Below are 20,283 nucleotides of genomic sequence, written 5' to 3'. Positions count from 1 at the left end.
ATTTTAAAACATGCAAATGGAAATGGAAATCCTGGTGTTAAAAAAGCAAAATAAACAAAATGAAGAGCACAAAAAAATTCACTAGCGTAGCTAAATATTTAATACAAGATGACAAAAATAAGAAAAAACAAAGATAAATCAAGAAATAAAGAATAACAAAAAAGTTAACAACCCCAGAGAAATGTGGACACCACAAAATGCACCAACATAAGTATAATGGGACTACCAGAAGAACAGGGAAGAGAATAAAATAGAAGAAAAATTCAAAGAAATAATGACTGAAAACTACCCAAAAATCATGAAAAAAAAATTAATCTAAACATGTGAAGCTCAACAATCTCCAAGTATTGTATATGTATAAATCCACAAACAGACATACAGTAAAAATACTGAGAGCTGAAGAAGGGAGCAAGATGGCAGAGGAGTAGGAGACCTGGATTTCATCTGGTCCCAGGAATTCAGCTGAATAGGGATCAAACCATTCTGAACACCTACGAACTCAACAGGCGATGGAAGAAAAGAATAGCAACAACTCTCTGAACAGAAAAGCGACCACTTTCTGGAAGGTAGGACGTGCGGAAAAGTGAATCTGAGGCAATATTCGGAAGGATAGACGGCGGGGGAGGGGGCCTTCGTCGGCCGCTTCTGGGAAGTGATAGAGCCCCGGAGCACAAAATCGGAACTTTTAGAAGTCGGCTCCGCTGACGGACATCACTCCAGTGGCTAAGCGGGGGGTGGAACCCTCGCGGGACAGTGTGGTCTCAGGACCCTCGGGGTCACAGAAAGACCGGGGGTGCCTGAGTGCGGCAGAGCTCCCAGGTATCGGAGCAGGGAAGCCGGCTGCAGAGACGGAGCCGAGGCGCAGGCTCTCAGCTCGGGGTTGCCATAAACCATGATCCGCGGCACAGTCGGGCCACTGCTCCTCCAGCAGGGACCCAACAAGCAGCAGATCTGGGGAGACTCACCTTCCTCCCCCAGGAGGAGGGGCGCGGGAGCGCACCACAGGGATCTGCTGGGTTTGGGGACTCTACACCGAGTCGGGTGCCAGAGATAGAAACGCTCGGTCACAGGCCAAGTGAGCACAGAGTGCAGCCAGAGACCAGGGAGATGGGAGTGATTGACTGCTTTTCTCTGGGGGTGCACTGAGGAGCGGGGCCCCAAGTTCTCGGCTCCTCTGGGGCGGAGATTGGGAGGCCGCCATTTTCATTCTCGGCCTCCAAAGCTGTACCGAAAGCTTGCAGGGAACAAAAGCTCCTGAGAGCAAACCCCAGCAGATTACTTAGCCCGGACCAGCAAGGGAAGGGCAATTCCGCCTCCAGCAAAGACATTTGGGAACCACGGCAACAGGACCCTCCCCCAGAAGATCAGCAAGAACAGCCAGCCAAGACCAAGTTTACCGATCAATGAGAACAGCAGAATGCCAGCGCTAGGGGAATACTGCACAAAGAATCCATGGCTTTTTTACCATGATTCTTTAGTCTTTAAAAGTTAATTTTTGGGCGCCTGGGTGGCTCAGATGGTTAAGCATCTGCCTTCGGCTCAGGTCATGATCTCAGGGTCCTGGGATCGAGTCCCGCATCGGGCTCCCTGCTCCTTGGGAGCCTGCTTCTCCCTCTGCCTCTCTCTCTGTGTCTCTAATGAATAAATAAATAAAATCTTTAAAAAAAAAAAAAAAAAAAAAAAAAGTTAATTTTTTTTAACTGTCTTTTTTTTTTTTAATTTTTCTTTTTCCCTTTTTTAACTAACATCTTATCAATCCCTTTTTTAAAAAACATTTTTATTTTTCATTTTTAGAGTCATATTCTATCCCTTCATAGTAGTTACCCACATTTTTGGCATAAATATATATAAGTTGTTCTCTCTTTAAAATTTGGAGATACAGTTTCTTCTAACAGATCAAAATATACCCTAAATCTCTAGTGTATGGCTTTGTTCTACTCTCCTCCTGATCACATTCTCTCCCTTTTTTTCTTTTCTTTTTTAAATCCTCTTCTTTCTTTTTACAAACCACTTCTTATCTTACCAATTCCTTTAATAAAATTTTTTATAATTTTCATCTTTACAATCATATTCCATCCCTTCATCATATTAACCCTTATTTTTGTACATATATAAGTTTTTCCTTCTTTAAAATTTTGGGAGGCACTTTCTTCTAACACACCAAAATACACCCAAAATCTAGTGTGTGGCACTGATCTATGCACCAGCCTGATCATATTTGATCATATTCTGTTTTTTTTGTTTTGTTCTGTTTTTATTTGTTTTTATCTTTATCTTTATCTTTTTCTTTTTTCTTTCTTTCCCTTTCTTTCCCCTGGCTTCAGGTCTTTCCTGATTTGTTTAGAGTATATTTTCTGGGGACGTTGTTACCCTGTTAGCATTTTCTTCTCTCATTCATCTATTCTCCTCTGGACAAAATGACAAGACGGAAAAAATCACCTCAACAAAAAGAACAAGAGGTAGTACCGACTGCCAGGGACCTACTCAATATGGACATTAGTACGATGTGGGACCTAGAGTTCAGAATCATGATTTTAAAGATACTAGCTGGGCTTGAAAAAAACATGGAAGATACTACAGAAACCCTCTCTGGAGAAATAAAAGAGCTAAAACCTAACCAAGTCAAAATCAAAAAGGCTATTAATGAGGTGCAATCAAAAATGAGGGTGCTAACTGCTAGGAAAAATAAGGCAGAAGAGAGAATCGGTGATATAGAAGACCAAATGATGGAAAATAGAGAAGCTGAGAAAAAGAGAGATAAACTACTGGATCACGAGGGCAGAATTCGAGAGATAAGCGATACCATAAGACAAAACAACATTAGATTAATTGGGATCCCAGAAGAAGAAGAAGAAAGAGAGAGAGGGGCAGAAGGTATATTGGAGCAAATTATAGCAGAGAACTTCCCTAATTTGGGGAAGGAAAGAGGCATCAAAATCCAGGAGGCACAGAGAACTCCTCTCAAAATCAATAAAAATAGGTCAACACCCCGTCTAATAGTAAAACTTACGAGTCTCAAAGACAAAGAGAAAATCCTAAAAGCAGCTCAGGAGAAGAGATATGTAACCTACAATGGCAGAAACATTAGATTGGCAACAGACCTATCCACAGAGACCTGGCAGGCCAGAAAGGACTGGCAGGATATATTCAGAGCACTAAACGAGAAAAATAGGCAGCCAAGAATACTATATCCAGCTAGGCTGTCATTGAAAATAGAAGGAGAGATAAAAAGCTTCCAGGACAAACAAAAACCAAAGGAATTTGCAAACACAAAACCAAACCTACAAGAAATATTGAAAGGGGTCCTCTAAGCAAAGAGAGAGCCGAAAGGCAACATAGACCAGAAAGGAACACAGACAATATACAGTAACAGTCACCTTACAGGCAATACAATGGCACTAAATTCCTATCTTTCAATAGTTACCCTGAATGTAAATGGGCTAAATGCCCCAATCAAAAGACACAGGCTATCAGATTGGATTAAATAACAAGACCCATCGATATGCTGTCTGCAAGAGACTCATTTTAAACCCAAAGACACCCCCAGATTGAAAGTGAGGGGGTGGAAAACCGTTTACCATGTTAACGGACACCAAAAGAAAGCTGGGGTGGCAATCTTTATATCAGACAAATTAGATTTTGACCAAAGACTGTATGAGGAAGGACACTGTATCCTACTTAAAGGGTCTATCCAACAAGAAGATCTAACAATTGTAAATATCTATGCCCCTAACATGGGAGCAGCCAATTATATAAGCCGATTAATAACAAAAGCAAAGAAACACATCGACAACAATACAATAATAGTGGGGGACTTTAACACCCCCCTCACTGAAATGGACAGATCGTCTAAGCAAAAGATCAACAAGGAAATAAAGACTTTAAATGACACACTGGACCAAATGGACTTCACAGACATATTCACAACATTCCATCCCAAAGCAACGGAATACACATTCTTCTCTAGTGCCCATGGAACATTCTCCAGAACAGATCACATCCTAGGTCACAAATCAAGTCTTAACCAGTAACAAAATATTGGGATCATTCCCTGCCTATTTTCAGACCACAATGCTTTGAAACTAGAACTCAATCACAAGAGGAAAGTTGGAAAGAACTCAAATACATGGAGGCTAAAGAGCATCCTACTAAAGAATGAATGGGTCAACCAGGAAATTAAAGAAGAATTAAAAAACTTCATGGAAACCAATGAAAATGAAAACACAACTGTTCAAAATCTTTGGGATGCAGCAAAGGCAGTCCTAAGAGGAAAGTATATAGCAATACAAGCCTTTCTCAAGAAACAAGAAAGGTCTCAAATACACAACCTAACCCTACACCTAAAGGAGCTAGAGAAAAAACAGCAAATAAAGCCTAAACCCAGCAGGAGAACAGAAATAATAAAGATCAGAGCAGAAATCAATGAAATAGAAACCAAAAGAACCGTAGAACAGATCAACAAAACTAGGAGCTGGTTCTTTGAAAGAATTAACAAGATTGATAAACCCCCGGCCAGACTTACCAAAAAGAAAAGAGAAATGACCCAAATCAACAAAATCATGAATGAAAGAGGAGAGATCACAACCAACACCAAAGAAATACAAAGAATGATAAGAACATATTATGAGCAACTCTATGCCAGCAAATTAGATAACCTGGAAGAAATGGATGCATTCCTAGAGATGTATCAACTACCAAAACGGAACCAGGAAGAAACAGAAAACCTGAACAGACCTATAACCACTAAGGAAATTGAAGCAGTCATCAAAAATCTCCCAACAAACAAGAGCCCAGGGCCAGATGGCTTCCCAGGGGAATTCTACCAAACATTTAAAGAAGAATTAATACCTATTCTTCTGAAACTGTTCCAAAAAATAGAAATGGAAGGAAAACTTCCAAACTCGTTTTAGGAGGCCACCATTACCTTGATCCCAAAACCAGACAAAGACCCCATCAAAAAGGAGAATTACAGACCAATATCCTTGATGAATATGGATGCAAAAATTCTCACCAAAATACTAGCCAGTAGGATCCAACAGTACATTAAAAGGATTATTCACCACAACCAAGTGGGATTTATCCCTGGGCTGCAAGGTTGGTTCAACATCCGCAAATCGATCAACGTGACACAACACATTAACAAAAGAAAGAACAAGAATCATATGATCCTCTCAGTAGATGCAGAAAAAGCATTTGACAAAGTACAGCATCCTTTCTTGATCAAAACTCTTCAGAGTATAGGGATAGAGGGTACATACCTCAATATCATAAAAGCCATCTATGAAAAACCTACAGCGAAGATCATTCTCAATGGGGAAAAACTGAGAGCTTTCCCCCTAAGGTCAGGAATGCGGCAGGGATGTCCACTATCACCAATGCTATTCAACGTAGTATTAGAAGTCCTAGCCACAGCAATCAGACAACAAAAAGAAATCAAAGGCATCCAAATCGGCAAAGAAGAAGTCAAACTCTCACTCTTTGCGGATGATATGTTACTATATGTGGAAGACCCAAAAGACTCCACCGCAAAACTGCTAGAACCCATACAGGAATTGAGTAAAGTGGCAGGATATAAAATCAATGCACAGAAATCAGTGGCATTCCTATACACCAACAACAAGACAGAAGAAAGAAAAATTAAGGAGTCGATCCCATTTACAACTGCACCCAAAACCATAAGATATCTAGGAATAAATCTAACCAAAGAGGCAAAAGATCTGTACTCAGAAAACTATAAAATAGTCATGAAAGAAATTGAGGAAGACACGAAGAAATAGAAAAACGTTCCATGCTCATGGATTGGAAGAACAAATATTGTGAAGACGTCGATGCTACCTAGAGCAATCTACACATTCAATGCAATCCCCATCAAAATACCATCCACTTTTTTCAAAGAAATGGAACAAATAATCCTAAAATTTGTATGGAACCAGAAAAAACCCCGAATAGCCAGAGGAGTGTTGAAAAAGAAAAGCAAAGCTAGCGGCATCACAATTCCAGACTTCCAGCTCTATTACAAAGCTGTCATCATCAAGACAGTATGGTACTGGCACAAAAACAGACACATAGATCAATGGAACAGAATAGAGAGCCCAGAAATGGACCCTCAACTATATGGTCAACTCATCTTCGACAAAGCAGGAAAGAATGTCCAATGGAAAAAAGACAGTCTCTTCAACAAATGGTGTTGGGAAAATTGGACAGCCACATGCAGAAGAATGAAACTGGACCATTTCCTTACACCACACACAAAAATAGTCTCAAAATGGTTGAAAGACCTAAATGTGAGACAGGAGTCCATCAAAATCCTAAAGGAGAACACAGGCAACAACCTCTTCGACCTCAGCCGCAGCAACTTCTTCCTAGAAACGTCACCAAAGGCAAGGGAAGCAATGGCAAAAAGGAACTATTGGGACTTCATCAAGATAAAAAGCTTTTTTTTTTTTTTTTTTTAAAGATTTTATTTATTTATTTGACAGAGAGAGAGATAGATAGTGAGAGCAGGAACACAAGCAGGGGGAGTGGGAGAGGGAGAAGCAGGCTTCCCGCGGAGCAGGGAGCCCGATGCGGGGCTCGATCCCAGGACCCTGAGATCATGACCTGAGCTGAAGGCAGACACTTAACGACTGAGCCACCCAGGTGCCCCAGGATAAAAAGCTTTTGCACAGCAAAAGAAACAGTCAACAAAACCAAAAGACAACCGACAGAATGGGAGAAGATATTTGCAAATGACATATCAGATAAAGGGCTAGTATCCAAAATTTATAAAGAACTTATCAAACTCAACACCCAAAGAACAAAGAATCCAATCAAGAAATGGGCAGAAGACATGAACAGACATTTTTCCAAAGAAGACATCCAAATGGCCAACAGACACATGAACAGGTGCTCCACATCGCTCGGCATCAGGGAAATCCAAATCAAAACCTCAATGAGATACCACCTCACACCAGTCAGAATGGCTAAAATTAACAAGTCAGGAAACGACAGATGTTGGCGGGGATGCGGAGAAAGGGGAACCCTCCTACACTGTTGGTGGGAATGCAAGCTGGTGCAGCCAGTCTGGAAAACAGTATGGAGGTTCCTCAAAAAGTTGAAAATAGAGCTACCATACAATCCAGCAATTGCACTACTGGGTATTTACCCCAAAGATACAAATGTAGGGATCCGAAGGGGTATGTGCACCCCAGTGTTTATAGCAGCAATGTCCACGATAGCCAAACTGTGGAAAGAGCTGAGATGTCCATCGACAGATGAATGGATAAAGAAGATGTGGTATAGGTATACAATGGAATATTATGCAGCCATCAAAAGGAATGCGATCTTGCCATTTGCAACGATGTGGATGGAACTGGAGGGTGTTATGCTGAGCGAAATAAGTCAAAAAGAGAAAGACATGTATCATATGACTTCACTGATATGAGGAATTCTTAATCTCAGGAAACAAACTGAGGGTTTCTGGAGTGGGGGTGGGGGTGGGAGGGATGGGGTGCCTGGGTGATAGACATTGGGGAGGGTATGTGCTATGGTGAGCGCTGTGAATTATTCAAGACTGTTGAATCACAGATCTGTACCTTGAAACAAATAATGCAATATATGTTAAGAAAAAAAAAAAGAAGATAGCAGGAGGGGAAGAATGAAGGGGGGAATTCGGAGGGGGAGACGAACCATGAGAGATGATGGACTCTGAAAAACAAACTGAGGGTTCTAGAGGGGAGGGGGGTGGGAGAATGGGTTAGCCTGGTGATGGGTATTAAAGAGGGCATGTTCTGCATGGAGCACTGGGTGTTATGCACAAACAATGAATCATGGAACATTACATCAAAAACTAATGATGTAATGTATGGTGATTAACATAACAATAAAATTTAAAAAAAAATACTGAGAGCTGAAAACAAGAAAATCTTAGACACCACAACAGAAAAACCACTCCTCATTTTCAAGAGACCTCAATAAAATTAACTGACTTTTCTTCAGAAATAATGTATGCCAGAGACAGTGAGAAAACAATTCAAAGTGCTCAAACAAACAAAAACACCTGCCAACACAGAACCATATATACAGTAAAGCTATCATTTAAAACTAAAGGTGATGAGTGACATCAGGAAAATAAGAGAGTATGCAGCTCCAAGCACTCTTGCCCTGGCAGAAATATCAAAAAGAAAGCAGAAACTCTCAGAACCAATGTTAGAAAAACTATTGAATGCATTCAAAGGTTTACAACGACCAAGCAAATGCTGAGCTAAAAAATAAAAGCAAGTTAAAAATGGGACAAAACATTTATGGAGTTTTCACTTGCCCTTCCCCACACTGTCTCCAGCAAGCTAACCATTTCAAACACTGTGAATCTTAAAGCAGTGATATTCTTAGAATGGCAGTAGTCCATGTTCCCAGCTGGAGATCCTGGTTCCTGGTTTGGGAGGAAGCAGAACAGACTTTACAGTAAATTAATATGTGTGTCTATTCTAATTTATCTGAGGGCTACCCGAAGGAATCATGCAAAGTGAATATGTCTATTTGATCTAACTGGAAACAAAGACCGGATAAACGGCTCAAAAATACCACAAGGTAAACTAACAAACCACAGATGTGTGGGACAAAAGATTATTGGTTGAGATAACAACAGAATGCCTCAGACATGGGAGCAAAAGCCTTGGAAGATTCTTGGGGACATTAGGACATTCAAAAATACCTATTGATTTGGGAGAGTTTAGAAAGCCACACAGAGGCTAAGAGAAAGATGCGTGCTCAAAAAAGAGAAAAGAAGACCCGAGGTTTTACCCTCAGCTGAGCTCTGAGCTCAGTTCAAATATGGATAAGTATTGAAGGAGTGTCCTAGCACAGAGTCAATACAAAGACTGGGAGAGGGATTTGTTTTGTGTCTGTGGATGTGTGTATTTTTTTTTTTTTGCTTCTTTGTGTTTTGTTTGTTTATTTTGGCTCCTGCCATTCAAGGATAACTGTGATGCAATGTGAGGTGAACAAAAGCTAAAGGATAGAAACCTCAGTGACCTTATACAAGTGACCCTACACTCTTACAAATGTAGATTGGAAGATTATCTAAACAGACTACCACAGCCTTCAATAATTAAAAAAGCAGCAAGGCTTCAGGAAGGGGTAGAATCTGACTTCCAGAGTTACCACATACTCATATACCCAACTTTCAACAACAACAAAATATCACAAGGCCTACAAAAACAAAACAAAACAAAAAACAAGCAAACAAACAAAAACCAGGAACGTATGACCTAACCAAAGGAACATACAAATTAGCAGAAACCATTCCTGAGGAACCCCAGACATCAGATTTATAAGGCAAACAGTTTAAAAAACTATCCTAAATATCCTTACAGCGCTGAAGAAAAACATGAAAAAAGTCTACAGGAAACCAGGAAAACAATGTATAAACCAAAAGAATATCAATTAAAGAGAAAGAAATTAGTAAAAGGAATCAAACAAATTCTGGAGCTAAAAAAGTACAATAACAAAAATGGATGATTTTCCAAGCATCCAACAACAGATGCAGAGTAGGAAGAAGAAAGAATCAGAAAGCTAGAAGAAAAACAGGTAAAATTATTGAAACTGAACACCAAAAAGAACATGAAGAAAAGTGAATAGACCCTATTTGAAAACTGTGGGACACCATTAACTAGACCAACATATACATTATGGGAGTCCCAGAAAGAGGAGAGACAGAAGAGGAAGCAGAAATAACATTTGAAGAAATAACGGCTATGAGAGTCCCAATTTTGATGGAAGACATGCACCTACAAATCCAAAGGACTCAACAAACTCCCAAGAATGATCAACAGAAAGAGACCTACAAATTATTATCAACCTTTTGAAATATAGCCCCTGTAAAAAGAATCTTGAAAGTAAGAGTGACTTGTCACATAGAAGAGACCCTTAATGAGATTAATAACTAATTTCTCATCAGAAACCATGGAGGCTAGAAAGCAGTGGGATAACATATTTAAAGTGCTGAAAGTAAAGAAGTATCAACATACCCAGCAAAACTGTCCTTCAAAATGTAGACAGAATTAAGAGATTCAGCAGTAAACAAAAGGAACACACAGTGTTTATTAATAGGGGAAGCTGAGGGTGTTCATTAAAAGATCTGCCCTACAGGAAAATGCTAATGGGAGTCCTTCAGATTAAACTGAAAGGAAGTAAGATTGTAACTCAAAGTCATATGAAGAAATAAAGACCCCAGTAAAGATAAATCCATAAGCCAGCATTATTATGTAATATTTGATTTGTTACTCTACTTTCTATTTACCACATTTCAAAGACAAACTTACAAAATTATACATCTATGTTACAGGGCACACAATTTATAATGATGTAATTTGTGACAACAATAATGTAAAGTGGAGGGGAAAAGCACTATAGATGAGTTTTAGTATCGCTATTGTATAAGATGGCATTAATTCAAATTATATTACTTTAAGTTCATGATGATAAATGTAAACCCATGGTAACCACAAAGAAAATATATCAATAGAATATACACACAAAAAAATGAGAAGGGAATCAAAATGTGCCACTATAACAAATCAACTAAATACAAAGGAAGACAGTAACTGAGGAAATGAGGGAGAAAAATACCTATCAGACATACAGCAAATAAATAATAAAATGTCAGAAGTTAGTCCTTCCTAACTAGGAATTACTTTATATATACATGGATTTAACTCTCTAATCAAAAGGAAGATATTGACAGAATGGATAAAGAAAACATTATACTGGGGCACCTGGGTGGCTCAGTCAGTTAAGTGGCTGCCTTCGGCTCAGGTCATGATCCCAGAGTCCTGGAATCGAGCTCCACGTCGGGGTCCCTGCTCAGCGGGGAGCCTGCTTCTCCCTCTCCCCCTACCTGCCTCTCTGCCTATTTGTGCTCTCTATCTGTCAAATAAATAAATAAATAAATCTTTAAAAAAATAAACTTTAAAAAATAGAATAAAAAAACATTATACAACACGTTGATTAAAACAGACTCACTTTAAATAAATCAGTCAGAAAAAGATAAACAACATATAATTTCACTTATATGTGGAACTGAAGAAACAAACAAATGAACAAAGAAAAAATACACAAAAAAACCCCCAGATACTTAAATACAGAGAACAAACTGATAGTTACCAAACTGAGGTGGGGAGGGATGGGTGAAATAGATGAAGGGCATTAAGGGTAGACTTATCATTATGAGCATTATGTACACAATTGCTAAATCACTATATTGTACCTCTCAAACTAGTATAACACTGTATGTTAATTATACTGGAGTTAAAATTTTTTGAAAAAAGACTCACTTTAGATCCAAAGACAGAAATAGACTGAAAATTAAAGAATGGGAAAAGATAACTATGGAAATAATAAACAAAGAGAGCTGGAATAGATACAATAATATTGGACAAAATATACTTTAAGTCAAAAACTGTTACAAAAAGCAAAAGGAGGACTTATATATTGATTGAAGAATCAATTCATCAAGAAGATATAACTACAAACCAAACAACAAAGCCCTTAAATATATAAAGTAAACAATTAGAGAACTGAAAGGAGAAATAGTTCTCTACAGTAATAGTTGGAGAATTCAGTACTCCACGTTAAATAATGAATAGAACATTTAGACAGAAGGTCAACAAGGATGAAGAGGGCTTAAACCACACTATTAACTAAGTAGCCCTAACAGATGTATCTGGAACACACTACTCCAAAAGCACAGAATATACATTTTTCTCAAGTACACATGGAACATCCTCCATATATGACCATATGTTAGGCCATAAAACAATTCTTAATCAATTTAAAAACATTATAATTATACAAAGTATCTTTTCCAACCATAGTGAATTACAGTTAAAACTCAATAACAAGAAAAATTTTTTAAAAATTAATATGTGGAAATTAAATAATATACTCATAAACAACCAATAGGTCAAAGAAGAAATCACAAGAGAGTCAGAAAATATTCAGAAATGAATGAAAGCAAAACATAAATACTAATACTTACAGGATGCAGCAAAGGCAGTCCCCAGAGGGCTATAAATGCCAACATTAAAGAAGAAAACATATCTCAAATTAATAATCTAATTTTACACCTTGAAGAAACAGAAAACAAATATCAAAGTGAAACCAAACAGAAAAGAAGAAATAATAAAGATTAGTGTGGAAATTTTTTAAAAAGGGAACAACAAAACAATAAAGAATCAGTTAAAGCAAAAGGTGACTCTTTGAAAATAGCAACAAAATGAACAAACCTTTAGTTAGAATAACAAAGAAAAAAGAGAAAGAATGTAAATAACTAAAATCGAAAATCAAAGTGAAGACACTACTACAAACTATACAGAAATAAAAAGGATTATTAGAGAATACTGTAAGCAATTTGATACCAATAAACTAGATGACCAAGATGAAACTGACAAATTCTTAGAAACCCACAAATCACCTAAACTAATTCAAGAACAAATAGAAATCTCAACAGACCTATAATAACTGAAGAGGTTTAATCAGTTATCAAAACTACCCAACATAAAAAATTCAGATTGCTTCACTAGTGAATTCTACCAAACATTTTATTTTATTTTTTTATTTATTTGAGAGAAAGAGAGAGAGCATAGAGGCGCAGAGGGTGAGGGAGAGAAGCAGACTCCCTGCTGAATGCACAGCCCAACACAGGGCTCAATCTCACAACCCTGACGATCAAGACCCAAGCCAAAATCAAGAGTCAGATGCTTAACCAACTAAGCTGCCCAGACACCCCTCTACCAAACATTTTAAAAGAATGAATACCAATTCTTCTTGAACTCTTCCAAAAAATATGAGAGGAAGAAACATTTTCTAATTCATTCTACAAGGCCAGGTTTATCTTGGTACCAAAGCCAGATAAAGATAAAAATATCCCAGCAACATAAAGTTGATTTAACATCCAAATTCAAGTAAAATAACATACCTTACCCATAGAATAAAACACAAAAACTGCATGATCATTTCAATAGATATAAAAAAAAGCATTTGCCAAAATCCAAAATCCAAAACCCCTTCATGATAAAAACAACAACACTCAAAAACTAGGAATAGAGGGCAACTTCCTCAATCTGATAAAGTGTATCAACAAAACCTCAGAGCAAATATCATACTTAAGGGTGAAAGAGTAGATCCTTTTCCCATGAGATCAGAAACAAGACACAGATGTCTACTCTTTTTTTCTATTCAACTATATACTAGAGATTCTAGCCAGGGTAATGGGCAATAAAATGAAATAAAAGGCATCCAGACTGGAAAAGAAGAAGTAATATTATCTCTATTTGTAAATGACATGACCTTACATATAGAAAGTCCTAAAGAATCAACCTTATTGAACAAGGCTGCAGGCTATAAGACCACTATATAAAAATTAATTATATACCTATACATTAGGAAATGAAGAAACAATTCCACTTAGAATAGAGTAAAAATTAAATATTTAGGAATAATATGTACCTGAGCACTGGGTGTTATACACAACTGATCAATTACTGAACACTACATCAGAAACTAATGATGTACTGTATGTTGGCTAATTGAATTTATATTAAAAAAAAAAAGAAATTAATTCCACTAAAAAAAGGAATAATACATCCCCAAAGAAGTGCAAATACTTCTGGAAAGCAGTGCATCATGATACTCTGAAAACCACAAAACATTACTGAAAGAAATTAAAGTAGACCTAAAAAAATGAAACAACCCATGTTGATGGAGTAGAAGTTATAATATTGCTAAGATAGTGATATTTGCCAAATTGATCTTCTGATTCAATGCAATCTCTATCAAAATAAACCCAACTCGCTTTTTTTGTAAGAAATGGAAAAGATGATTCTAAAATTCATATGGAAATGCAAGAGATCCAAAATAGCCTATTTTGAAAAAAAAGAATAAAAAATCTGGATGATACACATATCCCAATTTCAAAATCTATTACAAATCTACAATAATCAACAGTGTGGCACAGACATGAGGATAAATGTATAAATCAAATGGACAGAAGAGAGGTCCAGAATAGACCCTTATATTTACAGTCCATTGATATTCAATAAACATGCCAAGGCAGTAGCAGTGGGGGGGGTGGGGTGGGGAAGAACAGTCTGTTTCAACAAATGGTGTTTGAACAACTGAATAACACGTGCAAAAGAATGAAGTTGGATTCCCATCAAACACCGTATTAAAAAGTTAACTCAAAATGGATCAAAGAATTAAATACAAGATATAAAACTATAAAACTCTTAGAAGAACTCTTCTAGAAGAAAACATAGGTGTCCAAATTCTTGATCTTTGATTAGGCAATGGTTTCTCAGATATGACACCAAAAGCATGGGTAACAAAAGAAAGATAAATTATCAAAATTTAGAAAGATAAATTATCAAAATTTAAAACTTTTATGCTTCAAAAGCACCATTAATAAAGTAAAAACAACTCCAAGAATTGAAGAAAATAGTTTCAAATTATATAGCTGAAAAGAGACTTGTATCCAGAAGTATATGTAAAGGGAATGAAATACGCATTTCTTAAAAAATAGACAAATAGCCAATAGCATATGAAAAGATGCTCAACATCATCAGCCATCAGGGAAATACAAATCAAAACCAGAATGAGACACCACTTCACATCCACAAAAACAAATCGAAAAGGCAGACAATAACAAGTGTTGATGAGAACAAAATGAAATCAGAACCCCCACACACTGCTGTTTACAATGTAAAGTGGTACAGCTGCTTTTCAAAACAGTCTGACAGTTCCTCAAGAGCTTAAAAACAGTTACCATGTGACACAGTAATCTCAATCCTTGGCATGTACCTAAAAGAAATAAAAATATATGTATGTATACATGAAATCTTGTACACAAATGGTCATAGCAACATCACTGAAAACACAAATGTCCATCCACTGGAGATAAATAAATAAAATGTAGGATAGCTATGTAATGGAATATTATTCAACAATAAAAAGGAACGTGGTACTGATACATGCTACAACATGGATAAACACTGAAAACATTATTCTAAGTAGAAGAAGTCAGTCACAAAAGACCATATACTATGATTTTATTTATATGAAATGTTTAGAATAGACAAATCTATAGAAAAAGAAAGCAGATTACTGGTTATCAAGGGATGCAGGGTTAAAGGGTAAATGCAGAGTGATTGCTAAAGGTTACAGGGTTTCTTTTTCAAATAATGAAAATGTTCTAAAAGTAATTGTGGTAATAACTGTACAACTCTGCATAAACTAAAAACTAGTGCACTTGGATTGTGAATTTTAAATGGATTAAATGTGAATTTATGCCAATTAATATTTTAGAAAGGACAGAAAGATGCAAAGTTTTCTTAATAATGTAGAAAAATCAAGAAAATGTACACATTTTTAGAATTAGTAAGATAATTAGAAAAAATTATTGAAAAGAAGGCTAAGATAAATCAGTATCAATCCTGCCTTCCAGAAATAATTAAAATATTACTTACCATTACACAATCTTTTTTACAATAATATTAGTAGCTAGGAATAAATCTAATAACAGTGGACAATGCCATTTTAAGAAAATTACAAAATCTTATTCCACACACATGAACAGTAGGGTCACAATTCTCCCAAGATTAATTCATAAACTAAGTGTGGTTCCAATCTACTTTCTAACAGAATTTTTCAGTAAAACTAATAAAATCATTCCTTTTCTTTAAGATTTATTTATTTGAGAGAGAGAAACAGAGAGAGAGAGACAGAGAGAACGTGCATGCATGTGAGGAGAGGGAGAGAAAGAATCTCCAGCAGACTCCTTGCTGAGCGCAGAGCACCTTGCGGGACTCAATCTCACACCCAGAGATCATGACCTGAGCCAAAATCAAGAACTCAACCAACTGAGCCACCCAGGTGCCCCAGTAACAAAATAGTTCTTAAATATTATAAGATAATGAAGAAGCACATATAGGGCTCATGACTTACAAAAATAAGAATAAAGAAGCAGATTTCCCTACCAAATAATGGGTCAAATTACAAAACTACAATACCTAAAACCATGAAAATAATAAGATGTCCAGAAACAAACCTATACACACATGAACACTTTGAGCTGTGAGAGAGATTGCATCACAAATCAATAAACTATTGAATAAATGGTGTGAAACAACATACCCCAAAATAAATTCTAAGTAGATTACAGACTTTGGAATAGGGAAAACTTTAGCGTATAAGATTCCTAATGCAAAAACATTAGAGAATAATAAAACGTACTCTTTCTAGATCCACAAACTTTTCAAAATCCAATTCACCTTACTTGAGATTCATGGAACAGAAAGTACTTGTAATATATATAACAAAGTATTATTACCCAGAATAAATAAAAAATGTCTACAAATTAATAAGACATACTCCCCAATTAAAAAAAAAGTCATAGAACTAAAAATCACAGCAAATCACATAATGAACTATTTAAGTGGCAAACAGTCATCAATGATATGAAAAGTTTCATCAAATACTCATGTACCTATGAATTAACATAAGGAAGTACCATTCACCCTTATCACACTACCAAACTGCTTAAAGGTTGCAGGGAAGCAGAAACTGACATAAAAGTTGAGAAAACAAATGCACCAGAATTCAATTCTCCCAATGGCTCAGTTGTTCCCTGATGATACACTAAAAGATTTAATGTATTTCCTTAAATATGTGAAATGAACTGATTCACACACTCAGAAATACATATCCCTTCACCTCTGAAATGATCATACACACATACACACATATCCATACTTAGTACATTTTAATAGCTATATATATACATGTGTGTATTTATATATTCTCTTTATGTGTGCATACAGAGAGGCACTATCATATTTACTAGCATGAAAATTTGTTTCTGGCCTTTTCAACAAAATCTATGATAAAAAAGAAACCTGAAATTCAATGGAAAAAAAAATTTAGCAAAAACGTTCTCAAGACAAAGAGAAAGCCACCAAAAAAGTATTATTTTGAAAAATACTGATGGGCATAGTACAAAAATCGATTGTACCTTTTATTTTCTATGAAAATAAAATCTGACTATGAATGAGGCCCTCTTACGCCAAAGAAAAGCACCATCTTCAAAACACATATGAGTATTTTTCAATTGCTTTGTGCTTTTTTCACATTTTATTTTTTAAAAGACCTGGAAAATACATTCTTAAAACTCTATTGTAATGAATTCTAGCTATATTTATAAATTTAAGCTCTAACTGAAAAAAGTCAAACCTCATGATTCTAAATATGTTTTTTCAAAACATGTTTCATTTCAAAATGCTATAGCCTTTATTTTTTAATGACTACATTTTAGATAACTATTTGAAGTCAGTTTCCTGCTTTGCAACATCAATTTTTAAAAAGCTGTGGGTCGTTAAGTGAAGGAATATAAATTAATGCTGGTCCCCACTGGTGGATTTGAATATATAACTTGTTATTTAAAGAAAATCACATGTAATAAACTTCCTATAAGAAGTTAGATCCGAAATAACGGCATTATTCTCATTCTCTACACTCTCACTGCATACCTTTATTTTTGCATCAATGCTATGTTTTTCTTTCCTCCAATGTGCTTCTTGCTTCCTCAGTTTCTCCAGGTCATTTAGCAGGTCAGCGCAGTGGGTACTTAATTTCTCATTTTCCTCCTCCAGATTTTTTATAACCAGTCTGTTTTGTTCTTCATTATTCTGTACACACTCCTTAGTGTCCTGTAGAACAGTACCACAAGGGCCGATAAACAAAACAACAACAAAAAAAAGGTGAGAACTAATCAGCAAATATAAACTGTACAGTTTTACCCTCACAGCAGCTTCTTCTATATTTGATGGCCAAGGTCACCTGTATACTTTTATTGGCCTCTTTTCATGCAGGTGGATGGGTCATATTTTTTCACTGGATGACAGCTTTGATGAGTACACATTTGCAAAGAGCCCATTAATTGATCAAGCTGCCTTTGATGCTGTCCCCAGCTATTTTTGAGACCCACACAGACATATCCTCCCAGACCTGGGTTTTATCAATTAATAATGCCAGTCCCATCAGAATCTAATTACAAGAAGCCACATATTCACACTCCTACTTTCTTAGCTCCATTTCCATCATTAACTATTTATCGGAAAGTTATAAAGCTTGGAGTCTTATCTTTAAAGCATCTTTCTCAGTTTTTGCATGTGAGAAAACTGTGTGGTACAGCAGGGCCTAAGGCAATTTTTCCTCCAAGCTTGTCACTTTCTGTGCCACAGAGGCTGACAAAGCTTAAAGTAGGACTTCAAAGCAACAGTGCTGTAAAACTATGTACAAGCCAACACACCTTAACTTCTTGACTTTTATCTTTAAATTTCTTCTGCAAGTCGCTGAATTCTTTCCTTAAGAAAGCATTTTCTTCATCAACTGCAATCTTCCGTTTTACAAGGTCATTTATATCTATTTGTAGTCCTGTTTCTCTCTATGGAAAAAAAAATCACTATTATTGGTAAGCTGGTATTTCTAAGAAAAAATTATTTTATTTAAAAAGTTCCACATTTTGATTGATAATATTAGGATTAACTAGCTTTCATAATAATGTCTATTATCACAATTCTCATTTCTGGTGACATGCCCATCAATTTTCAAATAAATAGTGCAAGTATGGTATCTGTTTATTAGTTTAAGATGAAGAACACATAAAAACTGGATGCCAAATATTAAGCCACATTCAGAAAGCAAACTTTTGGGATTTAGGTGCATAACAGAAGAAAAACAGAATTTTATAAAATATTCCAATCAAAGAAAATGTGTATGTAGCTAAGATAAGAATTACCCTCTTATTTGAGTATCATGTGGAAGAAAACATTTTTTAGAGAAACAATTATAGTTTTGTGAAGGCATACATAATTTTCAAGACTGGAAAATGGCAAGTTTGTTTTGGTACCAAAGATATCTTGCTGTGTAGAAAACATATTCAGGATATTAAAACTGCCATAGTTTTTTTTTTTTTATTTGACAGAGAGGGAGAGAGACAGCGAGAGAGGGAACACAAGCAGGGGGAGAGGGAGAAGCAGGCTTACCGCCCAGCAGGCAGCCCAATGCAGGGCTCGAACCCAGGGCCCTGGGATCATGACCTGAGCTGAAGGCAGATGCTTAACAACTGAGCCACCCAGGCAGCCCCAAAATTGCCATAGTTTTTAACTGAATGTTTTTTTCACCTGCCAGAGATACCTAAACAATATCTAATTACAGGACATGTCCATGACTCAATTCTTAGTTTCTCTCTTATCCCTATAGCTCTTGTCTCAGAAAATTTACCCCTTCTTGGCTTCTGGTCTCATCTCTGTCTGAGAGTCTTACTAATCCTAATTCAGCCCTGACTCTCTCCCAATCACCAATGCCCCATTTCCAACTTTCAAAATAATACCTCCACTTGGATTATCTGCTGGAACTTGAAACTAACATGCCAAAACTGAAATCCATATCCTGATACTATCTCTTTCTAAACTTCTTCAACTTTTGTCAACCCAACTTTTGTTCATTTTTTCAACTGATATTTATTAAGCACCCATTACATGCTTACAAGCTTTTTGAAAGCCTCCAGGTCATTCTTAACAGCATCCTTCCCCAAAGCCCTATCTTCCTATCAACCAAGAAGACACATCAAGTTATAACATACTGTTCTGTTATTAAGTAGGATGCTCAATAGAAAACCCTGACCTTCATTCCATCTCTGAGCTATCAGTGATGTTCATTTGATTCTTAAATATCAATTTATTTTGTACTCCCATACTTACCCCTTATTAAACATGCTGCAAATGACTTGAGGAGGAGCTTCAAGAATAGGATGCAAAACAGGGTGAGTTTCAGGAATAAAGTGAGAGTATCTACTATATTCTAATTTTTTAAGCTATAATGTTAATTGTTGATTTTACTTGACTTCTAATTAAAAATATTTTAGGAGCACCCGGGTGGCTCAGTTGGTTAAGGGTCCCACTCTTGATTTCAGCTCAGGTCATGATCTCAGGGTGGAGAGATCAAGCCCCACATCAATGCTGGGTGTAGAGTCTGCTTAAGATTCTCTCTCTCCCAGATATTTGCAAATGACATATCAGATAAAGGGCTAGTATCCAAAATCTATAAAGAACTTATCAAACTCAACACCCAAAGAACAAATAATCCAATCAAGAAATGGGCAGAAGACATGAACAGACATTTTTCCAAAGAAGACATCCAAATGGCCAACAGACACATGAAAAAGTGCTCAGCATCACTCAGCATCAGTGA

General features: G+C 36.5%; 1 protein-coding gene across 4 annotated transcripts in view; it reads right to left on the bottom strand.

Moving 5' to 3' along the window:
• Positions 1–20,283, bottom strand: part of CNTLN (centlein) — a 296,669-nt gene that overhangs the window by 179,776 nt on the left and 96,610 nt on the right. For all 4 annotated transcript variants that reach the window (XM_078061243.1, XM_078061240.1, XM_078061241.1 and 1 more), the window contains exons 4-5: positions 18,341–18,475; positions 17,559–17,738 (exon numbers count right to left, since the gene is read on the bottom strand). In XM_078061243.1, coding sequence (XP_077917369.1) covers positions 17,559–17,738; positions 18,341–18,475 — 315 coding nt within the window. The remainder of the gene's footprint in view (positions 1–17,558; positions 17,739–18,340; positions 18,476–20,283) is intronic.

The sequence above is a fragment of the Halichoerus grypus genome, chromosome 14 (genome assembly GCF_964656455.1).
Source record: "Halichoerus grypus chromosome 14, mHalGry1.hap1.1, whole genome shotgun sequence".
Lineage (NCBI taxonomy): Eukaryota > Metazoa > Chordata > Mammalia > Carnivora > Phocidae > Halichoerus > Halichoerus grypus.
This window is presented reverse-complemented; position numbering and strand designations above follow the sequence as displayed.